The following is a 15,274-nucleotide window of genomic DNA, read 5'->3' on the forward strand; positions in this document are numbered from 1 at the left end:
ATAAAAAAAATTACTGATGGGTGAACTATTTCCAATTTTATGTATTTATCCTAAATATTTGGAAGAAATTTATATCACATTAAATAAAGAGGGCAAAACATTTTATACAAAACACAGGTATGTGTGTGTTTTATATTTATACAGAGAGTATATAGAAGGTAGAGTGTATATATATATGATTGTATATGACTTAAACAATAGATCTGCATATTTTGCATATTGTTCCTTAACACCAAAAGGAACATAATTTAATGTTATTTTAATTATAACATTTTATTATTACCTATGTTTATTATATGTTCTTTAGTTACAAATGTAGACTTTTAAAACAAAAAAATTATTGTTACAAGGTTAATATAATAAGTTGTGCAGGTAATTCAGTTTTCATATTCTTTCTCCTGTTTGGTTTCTGCCCTTTCCCCCCAGATTTAGATTGTAATTAAATTATACCAAAGAAATAGAGCGTCTTTTTTTTCTTCTAGAGAAGTGGTAGCTGTTAAAAAATTGGTTTATTGCAGCCATAGATTTTAATGAATCTATGTGTTTACACAATTTCACTAATTTACTAGTACTCCATTCAATGGCAAATACTTCTTAATGGTTTGAAATATACTGCATAGTAGGTTGCATCCTGGAAGGACACTTGGGTAGTAATGAATTATTTTTTATTTCAGCACTGACCTTATCCTTGACAAGAGAAATCTTTGGCTAAATAAATGAATAAGCTCTAGATTGCTCTTGTTCTGCTCTCTTAAAAACATTCTCTTTTTAAAAGAGAGCTATGCCAAGAGAACATAGCATGGCATAGTTCTGTTTTAAAACATAGCATGGGCCGGGCGCAGTGGCTCACGCCTATAATCCCAGCACTTTGGGAGGCCAAGGTGGGTGGATCACTTGAGGTCAGGAGTTCGAGACTAGCCTGGCCAACATGGTGAAACCCCATCTCTTCTAAAAATACAAAAATTAGCTGGGCGTAGTGGCGGGCGCCTGTAATCCCAGCTACTCGGGAGGCTGAGGCAGGAGTATCGCTTGAACCTGGGAGGTGGAGTTTGCAGAGAGCTGAGATTGTGCCAGCCTTAGTGACAACAATGAAACTCCATCTAAAAAAAAAAATAGCATTTCATAGATCTCTTTTCAAAGCCCCACTCAGTTTCTTTCAGGTTCTGAAAGCATCAGGGATTTCCCTACCCTTCATTAAAGGGGTAGGCCCAGAGAATAGGAGAATGGGCAGTGAGCTGTTTCAAAAATGCTGGTTCTGAGAGTACTGTTGACTTTGTCACATTAGATGACTAAGTGAATACTCTCAAAAAGCTTAACTTCTCTTCTATATTAAAGCTCAAATTTGTCATTTTTAAAACAGATTTTAATTTATAAGTATTAATATATATATTATTTGAGGCAGTATATTCATGTGACCTTTTTAGGAAATGTTTTCTAAATGTTTTTCAGGCCTGAAATTGGATGATGTTCCAAGACATCTGTCCTGTAGGAGTCACCATCAGGCAGTCTAGAAGGTTCTATTGAGCACCAAAAAGATAGTTGATTAGGCTGGGCATGGTGGCTCACGCCTGTAATCCCAGCACTTTGGGAGGCCGAGGCGATCGGATCATGAGGTCAGGAGATCGAGACCATCCTGGCTAACATGGTGAAACCCCGTCTCTACTAAAAATACAAAAGATTAGCCAGGTGTGGTGGCGGGCGCCTGTAGTCCCAGCTACTCAGAGGCTGAGGCAGGAGAATCACTTGAACTCGGGAGGCGGAGGCTGCAGTGAGCCAAGATTGCGCCACTACACTCCAGCCTGGGTGACAGAGCGAGACTCCATCTCAAAAAAAAAAAAAAAAAAAAAAAAAGGTCGATTAAAGTTCCAAAGTTTGGGTTTGAGTCTCCAGATAAAACCAGTTTGTTGATATGGATATATGGAGATGAGCGACAACAACCTGACCTACCCTAGTTTCGGTCTCTCCTGTAAGAAAGGGAAATTCATTTTGAACAATATTTTGGAAAAACTGAAATCTCAATAGGACTTTTTGGCAAATTGTGTTGCTATTTCCCCAATGTTCATAACCAAGACTGCAGACATGATGCCATGGGAAATCCATTTGTAAATGAGCATTGTGTCTTTCTCATCACAGCAGATTTTGCAAGGAAGATCCAAACCTGAAATGGAAGTCTTCCTGTGACTTCCTCGGGCCTGCAGTAGAAGATCTTCTTGAATTAAGGTCAAAAATATAGTCAGATCAGCAGTTTAGGGTCTTTTTACCCCTGAGCAGCCAAGCAGCTGCTGACATGGAACATACACTCCCTGGGATTGTTATGTCTCCGTCTGTGTTGTTTCAGGCAAGAGTTTGGCTCAGATCAATGTCCAGATCTGACAAGGGAAGTGTACCTCCAGGACATCCACTGTGTGGGCTCGCTCTGCAAGCTCTACTTTAGGGAGCTGCCCAACCCCCTCCTGACTTATGAGCTCTATGAGAAATTCACGGTGAGTGTTTGGATTTCCATTATGGTTACTGGGTGGGATGCATGGATGGGCCAAGAAGAGTTTCAGCACTAAAATAACAATAATAACACTCACCAGATGGTTGACATTATCTTAGCATGGTGAGGGAGGTAGGATAATATGGTAAGGAAAATAGGGTAGTGGAACTGTTTGCTAAATTTTTCTTTCTTGAATTTTCAGAATCATGTTGTTTGTTTTAAGAGCTGGGTTGAATTATCTCCATGTTTATTCAACTGAATGTGCCTTATTGTATAGGGAGGAAACTGAGAACCCCAGAAGTAAAGTGGCTGGCCCAAGGTCACACAGCAGAGGCAGGACAGGAACCTGAGACTTCTCGTGCTACACCCTTTGCTAGCTTTTTTATCAGACGATTCCCTCTGTGTTTCTTTTGTGGGCTGGGGAAAGAGGTGGGTGGGTAGAGAAGGGAGAGGGAACAAACAAATGTCAAGAGGGGTCAGAAAGCTGGGAAGCAAAAAGAATATGAGAAAAACAGCCAAGAGGGAGAGCAGGATAGGACGGTGAGTTGGGCTGTTGGAGAGGATGGATGGGCATTAGCAAAACACCTAAGTAGCAGCTGTATGGTCACCAAATAGGGCACAGTAGAAAGAAGAATAAATGCTGACAGGGTGGCTGTAGAGATAGCGTGAAAAACATGACTTGAACATTTGGCAGCATGAGAGAAGGTGTAGAGTAGGCAGAGGGCTGGGTTTAACCAAGGTTGGGGTTCATCTGGCAAAGAGGGATGAGGGAGATGAGAGCGTGTGCTGGGAACATTGAAATAATTGACCATGGAATTTAGTGTAGATGCGAAAGGAAGTGAGGGCACAAGGTAGATGAGTAACAGTATAAAAGTAGATCATCCCAGTGAAGTCAGTGGAGTGTTGAAGTATGGTAGTTAGAGAGGGATGTTTGAAAGTGAGATTATGGCGAGGTTACGATTTTGGGTAAGGACTAGATCTAGTCACCAACAGTGGGAGGGAACGTTTCTCATGGCTCCTGTAATAAATTTATTTTGAGTATATGAAAGGTTCTTCAATTTGAAATGATATAGGAATAAATGAATGGTATTTCTTAAAAATGGGCTTGGGCTGTAAAAATATGTTTAGGAGTTTTCAGTGGTACAGGGAAATATTCAAATGATAATTGAAGAAAAACTAAATGCACAACTGTATATTAAGAAAGGATTAAAAGGAAAGATGTTCAAAAGACTAAAAGACTAACAGCTATTCATTTCAGTGATGGGATTTCAGACAGTTTTTCCTGTTTCTTTAACTTTCATAATTTTGCCCACTATTAGTTTTTAGCAAACAACAACAACAACAAAAATCTTCTGGTTATATATACTTAAAGAATTTTAAAAAGGGAAAACAAAATCAAGAAATAGGGAGAGAAATGAAGATTTAAAAAAAAAAAGAAAAAAATAGTCCAAAGCACATTAAAAAATGGGCATAAATGTTGACCTCTAGAGAAGTCAACATGTACCAGCTGGCATAGGTTAGGGGACCCCTTTCCTTTAGATCTAAGGCAGAAGGTAAAGAAGCCTCCAATCTGCATGGCTAAGTTGTAAATAATGGTATCCCCTACCCATGGAACCACAGAAGAGTCTTTCCTAGGAACCAAGAAGGAAGGTGTTGTGAGCTTCATGTGGGTCTGTCAGATTATAATCACTTTCACCATATGTAAGTATTTGGTCATTTTAAGAGTAATCCTATTTAATAATAGACACTATGAAAAATGAAGGAAAGTAAAAAGGAACCATCAGTCTGTCTTCTTAAAGACCAAAGACAATTACAGTTAATATGTTGTCGATATTTCCTTCCATCTTTATTCTTTCCATAGTGTTTTTGCTGTGTTTTGTGTTTTGTTTTCCAAAATCAAAATAAAATTTTATTGCAAAAGTTAAAGTAATACAGAAACGTATAAAAGAGAAAGCATAAATCTCAAGTCACCTGAAATTCCATACCCCAGGCATATTTGCTGTTAACAGATGGAACTATTAACTATATCTGTAGTAATAAATGTTAACAGATCTCACCACACATACACACATACACAAACACACACACACACACACACACACACACACACTCTCACTTGTCAGTACTACATATTGCTGTTTGGGGATGCTTTTAATTCAACAGTGTGATCATCTTTGTGTGTTAAGAAATACAGGAAGACACTGTGTTTACAGCATTCTCTCATGTGTGCCATGATTTCTGAAACCAAGCTCCCACTAATGGACATTTAGCTTTTTCATTTCTCAAGACGTTCCTTTTATAAACATTATAATACACATCTTTTCACCTATATTTTTACACTATTTTTTATTTGTTTATATCCTTAGAGAAAAATCATTGAATTAGATTTGCTGTGTAAAAGGTTCTTGTTTAAAATGTTGTCACATATTGCCAGTCTGGCCTCCAGAAAGACAAGGAATGCTCTTTTCCCTGCAGACTTTCCAACCCTGGGTATTTCCAATTGGTTAAATTATTTGTCGACCTGAATTAACTAAAAATAATACCTTATTGTTGCTTTAATTTGTGTGTAAGACTTTATTGTTTTCAATAGAGTCATAATCCTCTTATCAGTACGATATTACCATCTTTGAATATGACAGAATGGAATATCATTATGTTAATGAACTGAATCAGTCTAATTTCTATTAACTAATATCTCATTCTATTATAGTTGGGGGTAGATAGGAATTCTTTGTCTGGAAACTTTAGAAATACAATTTCTCCTTAGCTCTTGTCTACAGGCTCAGAATGAAACCCGTATTTATCTCTCCCCTCTCCTGTTCCCTGATATTGCTAATCATTCTGTTTTCTCACAGCAACTGAAAAATACCAAGGCAGCTTGTCAACCTGCCATCAGAGTTGAAGGAAATCTGACATTGTATTTAAACAGTTTATTTGACATTAAAAAACAGGGATGTTTTGTTATGACAACTAACTCTATATACATAGGACCTAGTGAAGTTAACTATGTTGGAGAATGTTGCATTTAATAGATTTCTTTGATCACAGATAATATAAGCAAACCCTCAGGGGTTTGGAAATAGCTCTGTTACATTGTCATACATTCTCCCTATAGTTTACCCAAACCTACTTGCACAGCTAAAGTAGAATAATACCTTTTTTTAACTTTTATTTTAGGTTCAGGGTACGTGTTCAGGTTTGTTATATAGGTAAACTTGTGTCACGGGGGTTTGTTGTACAGATTATTTTGTCACCCAGATACTAAGCCTACTCCCAGTCAAGTAGTCCCCAGTATCTGTTGTTCCTCTCTTTGTGTCCATGTGTTCTCATCATTTAGCTCCCACTTATAAGTGAGAACATGCAGTATTTGGTTTTCTGTTCCTGCATTAGTTTGCTAAGGATAATGGCCCCCAGCTTCATCCATGTTCCTGCAAAGGACATAATCTGATTATTTTTTATGGCTGCATAGTATTCCATGGTATATATGTACCATATTTTCTTTATCCAGTCTGCCATTGTTGGGCATTTAGGTCGATTCCATGTCTTTGCTATTGCAAATAGCACTGCAGTGAACATACGTGTGCGTGTGTCTTATGGTGGAACAATTTATGTCCCTTTGGATAGATACCCAGTAGTGGGACTGCTGGGTCGAATAATAGTTCTGTTTTTAGCTCTTTGAGGAATCGCCACACTGCTTTCCACAATGGAAATTTTTTTACACTCCCAACAGTGTATAAGTGTTCTCATTTCTCTGCAACTGCACCAGCATCTGTTATTTCTGACTTTTTTATTTTTTATTGTTTTTTTTTTTGAGACAGAGTCTCTCTCTCATCGCCCAGGCTAGAGTGCAGTGGTGTGATCTCAGCTCACTACCACCTCTGCCTCCTGGGTTCAAGCTATTTTCCTGCCTCAGCCTCTTGAGTAGCTGGGATTACAGGCACTCACCACCACGGCCAGCTAATTTTTGTACTTTTAGTAGAGACGGGGTTTTGCCATGTTGGCCAGGCTGGTCTCGAACTTCTGACCTCAGGTGATCCACCTGCCTTGACCTCCCAAAGTGCTGGGATTACTGGCATGAGCCACCACGCCCAGCCTATTTTTGACTTTTAGTAATAGCCATAGAAGAATATCTTAATGGAATGATGAGAGAATTAGAAAAAATATTAACGGACTAATAATATTAATAATGATAATAGTCATCATTAGTTGAGTGCTTACTATATGATAAACTCATGATAAATATTATTTCATTTAATTCTCAGAATAACCCTGTGAGGTAGGTTTTATTGTCTCCGTTATACAGATCATTAAAATGTGGCTCAGAGTGACTCTTGCCTGGGGTGGTATAGCTAGTAGGTGGAGATAAAGATTTATTTCTGTCTCGTAACTCGCACACTACTTAAAAGTAGAGGTAACGACACTTAATTAAGGCTCAGGTATTAAATAACTTAATATGAAATAAAATAATGAAGGAACAATGCCATAAACAGTGCTAGGAAAATTGGCTATCTATTGCAAAAGGAGGAAATCAAGTTTCGTCTTTACCATTTAGCAGATTTCAGGGTGGAGAAGGGCTTCCTAACTATAAAAGCAAAGGAAAAAAGTCACACACACACACAAAAAAACTTAAAAACTCTACTACACATAAACTATTTTTCTTTATAAAAATATATTAACAAAATTAAAAGGCAAATGACTAAATACAGGAACTATTTACATAAAGGTGACGGGGATTAATGTTCTTTAATTATAAGGAACCTATCAATAAAAAGAAGTAAAACACATAATACCTCACTAGACAAGTAAACAAAGGACCTCGATAGATAATTTATAAAAAAAGAAATTGAATTGGGCTGGAGTGCAGTGGCGCGATCTCAGCTCACTGCAAGCTCCTCCTCCCGGGTTCACGCCATTCTCCTGCCTCAGCCTCCTGAGTAGCTGGGATTACGTGCGCCCACCACCATGTCCAGCTAATTTTTGTATTTTTAGTAGAGACGGGGTTTCACCATGTTGACCAGGCTGGTCTCAAACTCCTGACCTCAGGTGATCCACCTGCCTCGGCCTCCCAAAGTGCTGGGATTACAGGCGTGAGCCACCATGCCCGGCTGAGACTGGTTTTTTTATAGTTTTCTGTTGGAAGTGTAAATTGGTTGGACATCCCCGAAAGTCATATGAAATTACTATCAAGAATACTAAAATGCTCATATTCTTTAATCCAGTAACTCTATTTCTAGGACTCCATTCTAGGGTGACAATCAGATCGGCACACAAATAATTGATGTACAAGTATGTCCATTGCAATATTACATATAATAGCAACATTTTGGAGAGTACCTGTCTAACAATGGGAGATGATTTAAATAAATGATAAATCTATTATTGTTCAAACTGTGTAGCCATGAAAAGTCACAGTTTTGAAGAATGTTTACTGACCATATGATATGGTTTGGAGGCTTGTCCCTCTAAATCTCCTGGTGAAGTGTAATCCCTAATGTTGGAGGCAGTATCCTAGTGGGCGGTGACTGGATCATGGGGGTTGATCCCTCATGAATGGCATGAATAGCTTAGCCTCATCCCCTTGGTGATGAATGAGTTCTCACTTAGTTAGTTCGTGTGAGATCTGGTTAGAGTTTGGGACCTCCCACTTTGCTGTCTCATGCTCACTCTCTCACCACGTGGCATCACCTGTTCTCCCTTGGCCTTCCACTGTGACTGTTGGCTTCCTGAGGCCCTCACCAGAAGCAGATACTGGAACCATGTTTATACAGCCTGAAGAACCGTGAACCAGTTCAACCTCTTTTCTATGTAAATTACCCAGTCTTAGGTATTCAATATGGTTTGGCTCTGTCCCCACCAAAACCTCATCTCGAATTGTAATCTCCACATGTCGAGGGAGGGACCTGGTGGGATTGGATCATGGGGGTGGTTTTCCTCCTGCTGTTCTCATGATAGTGAATGAGTTCTCACAAGATCTGATGGTTCAGAAGTGTGTGGCAATTCCCCCTCAGCCCTCTCTCTCTCACTCCTGCTCTGCCGCGGTAAGGCCTGCTTGCTTCCCCTTCACCTTCTGCCATGATTATGTTTCCCAAGGCCTCCTAGCCATGCTTTCTGTGAAGCCTGTGGAACTGTGAGTCCATTAAACCTCTTTTCTTCAGAAATTACCCTGACTCAGGCAGTTCTTATGGCAATGTGAAAAAGGGCTAATACAGTATTCCTTCATAATGACACAAAAACAGACAAACACACCGTAATATCAAGTTAAACAGGGAAGAAAGCAATATCTGTAACTAAATAGGAAATGAAGCCAGTGTTTATGTTCGCTGCTTGGAGGCCTGATCAAACTGCTGCTTTTGTTTTTTGTTTTGTTTTGTTTTTTGCTTCACCTGTAAGTAGGTTAGTAGTAGTTATTTCTGGGTGATGTGATAAAAGGGGATTTTTTAATTTTCTGCAGATTTCCTACTTTAATTTTAAGTACATGTATTAGTTTCCTGTTGCTGCTGTAACTAATTGCCATAAACTAGATGACTTAAACAACAGAAACCTACTCCCTCACAGTTCTGGAGGCCAGAAGTCTGAAATTGGCCTCACTGGGCTGAAGTTAAGGTCTCAGCAGGGCGTGCTCTCTCCAGAGGCTCTAGAGGAAAAGCTGTTCCTTGCCCTTCCCAGCTTCTGATCGCTGCTGACATTCCTTGGATTGTTGGTGCATCACTCCGTCTCTGCCTCCAGGGCCACATTGCCTTTTCTTCTTCTGTCTGTGTCAAATCTCCCTTTGCCCTGCTCCTACATAGATACCTGTGACTGCATTTAGGATGCGACCAGATAATCAAGGATAATGTCCCCACTCAACATCCTTAATTTAACCACATCTGCAAAGAGTCTTTTCCAAATAAGGTAACACTTACAGGTTCCAGTGACTAGGATTTGGTATCTTCAGGAGCAGTTATTCAACCTACTACATTTCATTTTTATCAGAAAATAACACCATTTATTTTAGGAAAAATTCAGTTTTGTTCAGATTGATCCAGCTAAAACTATTACACCCAAAATAGGAAAACTTTGCTGACATGAGATTTTTGGAGAAGGCCATTAAAAGAGGTGTTAAATTATGTATTTGCCTTTTTTCTTTTTTTAATTAAACTTTTCACCTGTCAGAATGTATATTTAATTTATATCAAAATAGTATCTTTTTAAATTTTTTGAAATTTGTTTATTTTTAGAGATGCACTCTTGCTCTGTTTGCGAAATGTGGAGTGCAGCGGTGTAATTATAACTCACTGCAACCTCAAACTCCAGGGCTCCAGCAACCCTCCTGCTTCAGCCTCTGGAGTAACTAGGGCTACAGGTGTGTGCCATCAAGCCCTGCCTGAAATAATGTGTTTACCCATCAGTCTCCCTAGGTTAAATTGTAAGCTTCCCGAGGACAGGAATTGTGTTTATTTTATTTATTGCTGTGTTTCTCTGCTCCCTAGCTACTGGAAAATGTTGTAACTGTTACTTAGGAAATATTTACTGACAGATTTGTTGACTAGCAACTCTCATTTAAAATGTCCCTTAGGGCCAGGTTTGGTGGTTTATGACTGTAATCTCAGCACTTTGGGAGTCTGAGGCGGGCAGATCACTTGAGGTCAGGAGTTTGAGATCAGCCTGGCCAACGTGGTGAAACCGCATCTCTACTAAAAATACAAAAATTATTCGGGCATGGTCGTATGCGCCTGTAATCCCAGCTACTTGTGATGCTAAGGCAGGAGAATCGCTTGAACCTGGAAGGTGGAGGTTGCAGTGAGCCAGGATTGCGCCACTACACTCCAGCCTGGGTGACAGAGTGAGACTCCATCTCAAAAAAAAAAAAAAAAAAGGCAATGTCACTTAGGGCAGACACCTAACACCTTGCAACAGGTAAAGTCAGGCTGGTTGTGAGCTCAAGATGGCTGCAAAGGGGAACAGTAGCCAATTGTCTTGGTTTGCCAGGGACTCTCCCTGTTTCAACACCGAAAATCTCATGTTCCAGGAAAACTGTCTTGGGCAAACCAGGACATTGGTCATCCTGCCGGGAGCCCAGAGTCAAAAGGAGCTGCCTCTGCAATGCTGGTGTTCATCACGATGGGGAATGAGCCCAGGATGCTGGTCTGGAAGTGTGGCCCAAATGTGGCTATTTAGCATTTTCAAGCACAAAGCAAAATACTGACTCATTCACTTAGTCCTTCCATTCAACAGTGTTTATCGGGCATCTACTACATATATTTGGCAGGCACAGTTCTAGTTGTGGAGATTTAATGGTGAATAGAGCAGAGAAAATCCTTGTGCTTGTGAAACTTACATTTTAATGGAAGGGACAGATGATACACAATGTAAGACATAGACCCATAATGTGAACTGTTGATAAGTACTGTGAAGAAAAATAATGCAGGGCACAGGGGAGAGAATGATGGGGACTCTTCTTTTAGACAGGATAATCAGAGGTCTCTTTAGGAGGTGGCATTTGAACAGAGGCAAGGATGAAGTGAAGGAACAAATTGTGCAAGTATCTGGGAAAACAGGGTGCCAAGAAGAAGCAGCAGGTACAAAGGCTTTGGGGACAGCCGGGATACACTGGGTTTGCTTAGGGGACATGTGGAGGCCAGTGTGGCCTGTATGGAGCAAGGCAGGTGGAAATGATGAGAGACGGAGCAGGGGAATTTGCAGAGGGACCAGCTCAGTTAGGAGTGCTTGCTTCCAAAGGTGTAACAAAGACGTAGCTATAAAGACTGCCCTGAAGGACACACAGTGGTTCCTCTGGAGTCTGTAGTTGGAAGGAAGGTTAACTTTCCTTGTATATTCCTTTGGATGCTTTCCTTTTTTTTTTTTTTTTAAATTATGTGCATGAATTACTTTTTAAATTATGTGCGTAAATTACTTTTTAAAGGTCTGGTAAATAGCTTAAAATACCTTAAAATAATAAAAATGGTTTGATAATTTTAAAGTAATGAATAAAAAGTTAAAGTTGCAGCTGGGGTGTCGTTGGAAGGGAGAGCCTCAGACTGTGTTGGGCCACCCTGGTGACAGGGCTGCCTGGGCAGCAGGACTTGAGCTCAGGGACCGTGGTCGCTTTGAGTAAACAGAAACCCAGAGTGAGGATCCTACCACAGAGGACAAGAGCGCAGCCTCTGCTAGCGTCCTCCAAGGGCAGGAAGCTGGCCTTATTGATACTGATTTGAAAAGAACAAATAGTCACAGATTCATCTTAGATCTTTTAAGATTTAACCATTAGCCATCTTGGCCTGACTAATGCTGAGTGAAATTCTCTTATAGGCAAAAAATTGGGGTAGGTAAAATTTCCACTCCCATCCCCCAATTGGCCAGCTATGGGTTCTGTGGTCCTAATGGGAGAACATAGAGAAGCTCAAAATAAGGTAGCAGTGGCCAGGCCCCTCCAGAAGGAAAACCTGGATTTAGAAAGCTTCCGGAGAGGTTTGGGGTAGGATGGGGAGAGTTTGCAAATAATGAAATAAACGCCAGTCCCAAATGGGACCTGCAGGCATCCGGGGATGAGCCTGCCCCGCCTCTTGGAGAACAAAGATGACTAACAGCTTCCTAAAATATTAAAGGAACTTTCCATGAGGGTTGTTAAATTGACCTACACCTTTATTCCCCAGACACATTTTTTAAAGGAGGGTGGGGTTAGTGGTACAACATATGTGAAGCATGAGTCGGGCTTTGCAGAGAGAGGAAGAGAAGCTCCCCCTCCCGCGGCCCTGTGTGCACAGCAGAATGTGGGAGAGTCCACAGAGCATTCCGGCAGCCCTTCCCTCCCCCAGAGCTTCTCTCCCTCGGCTCCCCGTTGCGAGGTTCTCACTGCCTTGCAGAGCCAGGGTCCTCTCCACAATCATGTTTTCCAAATGACAGCCCCAGGGAAGAAAAGGGAGGTGTCAGGGTGCTTACCGGAGGCCCCATTCTTGCCCCTACCCTACACCCTGCGTATCTCACAAAGCAAGGATTGCGGCAGCGATGTTGCTTAGGCTGGGCCTGGTCTCAGGCTGGCAAACCCACCAGAAGACTGGACCGCCTATGACTGTAATCCTCCCAGTCCCACGTTTTTCCCCACTTCTGCTTCAAATGTGAGACCTCAAGATTTCCACATAGAGAAGTCGGATTGCCTTTAAAAATGGTGGGCTTCTGTATATTTGTTTTACTTCAATTAAATAAAAAAGATAAAAAAGAAAAAACTTGGTGGGCAAAGCCCTGACCTGCTGTCTCACACATACTGTGTGCCAGGCACTGTTTTGGACACAGGGATTCATGACGTTCCTGCACTCACAGAACTTATGTTCTAGCAAGGGAGACAGACAGTAAACAATAACTCCAATAACTAAGTGTATTCTTGTAGTGTAATAGCAGTGAGTCCTGTGGGGAAAAAGTGGGAGGGATTGGGAGGCCCAGGCTGGAACAGAACCTCAGTGGTCTCCTCTAGGCTAAAACAGATCACACTCAGCTGGTGGGTCGTAGGAACTGAAGATGCTGGTAAAATTAATTCCCTTCCACTTTTCTGTGCCTAAAACTTCTCATTACTGAGAGTGTGAAGTTCAGTATTTACATGCAACAAGCACACAGCAGCTAAAGGTTGAACAGAGGTGAGCAACATAAGAAAACCATCACCTCGTTAGGATCTTATTTTGGGTTGTATGGCAAGGGGCAATATTTATCAAATTAATTAAGATATTCCATGATTGTACCTTTTGTTATGTATCAATCTAAAGCAAGTTTCCAGCACTGGGAGGAAATATAAGACTAAGTGATGTGTGCCTGTGAATTCATGATGTTAAAGCCCTGTTTAAGGTACATCTTGATCTAGGTGGGTTACCCAGGTGTATACATATGAAGTAAACTCATGAAGCTATAGTTTAAGATCCACACGTTTTTAATATACATAAATTATATCTCAGTGAAAAATAAAAGATAGCTGTGGTTACCATGGACCTTAGGCTCAGGCGCTGCTCAGATGCTGGCAGTTCATGAGCACTCACACTGCAGTGGGAGGGGCCATGAGCACCGCAGGACAGATTCTCAGAACAGGGGTGCAGGGCTGGGACCAGGGGAATCTGCCCAGGGATGCCTGCATCGTGCAGCAACCCCCAGCAGGCAAGAGATGGACATGGGCCAGCCTGTAATCACGTTGCCTTTATTGCTATTCCTGCCTCTCCTTGAAGGCACTTGGGCTGATGGGAGAACAAAATACCCAGACAGCAAATAACTGGAGAGCAAGTCTGGGCAAGGCCACCAGGTTTCAGGGACTATCCCTGCCAAGAAAGGCACATCTTCCCTGCTTTCTGGCTTCTAGGACAGGCAGCAGCTGAGTCCTTGAGGTCATGGAGTAGTCGCGGGATAGGTAGGCAGTAGCTGTTTGCACCCACAAAGACAGCTGGCTGAGTGGACTTGGCACCACCCTGTCATCTCCATCTCATTCTGTATATGTCTCTTTTATTTATTTATTTACTTGCTTGTTATTCATTCATTCATTCATATTTTAGGGATGAGTTGCACTATGTCACTAGGCTAGATCCAAACTCTTGTGCTCAAGCAATCCTCCCACCTCAGCCTCCTGAGTAGCTGGGATAACAGGCATGTGCCACCATGCTGGGCCTGTCTCTATCTCTTTATCTCTCTGTGTGTAAGTCTCTGTGTCTCTCTACCCCCGAGACACACCCGAGATTCTACACATTCTTACCAGATGCCTAGCAACCATCTTAGGATACTCAGAGTCCCAGGCAGCCCACCGCCCCCTGTGCACACACGGTGAGGCCCTGCACACACATCCAGAACCGACAGAAACTGTCATGGGTTGGTGGTTTTCATAGTAAAGCGTGCCTCTTGGAAGGGTGATCTCTAGGCATGGTTGTGAGGCTGGAGTATGAGGGCTCAAGTGATTCCAGCGCATGCAGATGGCCGTCTCCACTCTCAGGCACTCACCAGACTGCCTTATGTTCTTCTCCACAGGAGGCAGTGTCGCATTGCCCTGAAGAAGGCCAACTGGCCCGAATCCAAAATGTTATCCAGGAGCTTCCTCCATCCCACTATAGGTAAGAATGGTTGGGGAAAGAAACCTGTGGCCTCTCAATGCAGTGTAATACCAAAGAGACAGGCTGGCATCATGGAAAGGAACCAATGTAGTGGACAGTAGCCAGTTTAGGCTTTCCCGAGGGCATTTTGAAGTGGGTGAACAGGTCACTATTTTCAAAGTGAGTTGGTGTCTGACCAGGGACATTGGCAGCAAGGAGCAGGCCGTCTCCAAATCACCTGCAGGACACCCCTCAGAACCCCTCAGGAAGTCATTCCGATGATGCATACTAGCCTCTTGGTGGCATTCTTGGTTCATACCCAGATTTGTAGCATAACCAAATCTATGGCAACCAAGATAGCTTTTCAGCAGGGGTTGACTGTGGGCTCTTGAGCATTGGCTGATTGTTCTATTTGCTCATTAGTACCATCCCTATCATCATCCCCCACCCTTTCATTTCATTCTCACAGTTTAGCCCCTAATTTTGCCACCTTTCCCAATGTTCCCTATGCCTGCCCATCTTTTACAAGGGGGCAGATTTTGATGTGGTATAAGAAAGAACTTCCTAATAAATGTTGTTTATCCATGAAATTAGCTCCCTGACAAGTACCAAGATCCCTGTAGCTGGGAGAATTTTTATTAAAACAAGCCTAGAGGAGAGCCTATTTCAAAACTGCTTGAAGCCATCCTACCCTGGTTGAAAAGAGGAACAAATGGCCACTAAGAGCCTCCGGGCTCTGAGGTGCTGTGATTCCCTGGTTCTG

The 15,274-nt window shown here is 41.7% G+C and overlaps 1 protein-coding gene across 1 annotated transcript in view; it reads left to right on the plus strand.

Annotated features, from left to right (window-relative positions):
* Positions 1-15,274, plus strand: part of ARHGAP31 (Rho GTPase activating protein 31) — a 124,334-nt gene that overhangs the window by 72,482 nt on the left and 36,578 nt on the right. Inside the window, exons 3-4 of the mRNA XM_025375519.1 lie at positions 2,339-2,483; positions 14,450-14,532. Of these exons, the coding sequence (XP_025231304.1) occupies positions 2,339-2,483; positions 14,450-14,532 (228 nt within the window). The remainder of the gene's footprint in view (positions 1-2,338; positions 2,484-14,449; positions 14,533-15,274) is intronic.

The sequence above is a fragment of the Theropithecus gelada genome, chromosome 2 (assembly GCF_003255815.1).
Source record: "Theropithecus gelada isolate Dixy chromosome 2, Tgel_1.0, whole genome shotgun sequence".
NCBI classification, from domain to species: Eukaryota; Metazoa; Chordata; class Mammalia; order Primates; family Cercopithecidae; genus Theropithecus; species Theropithecus gelada.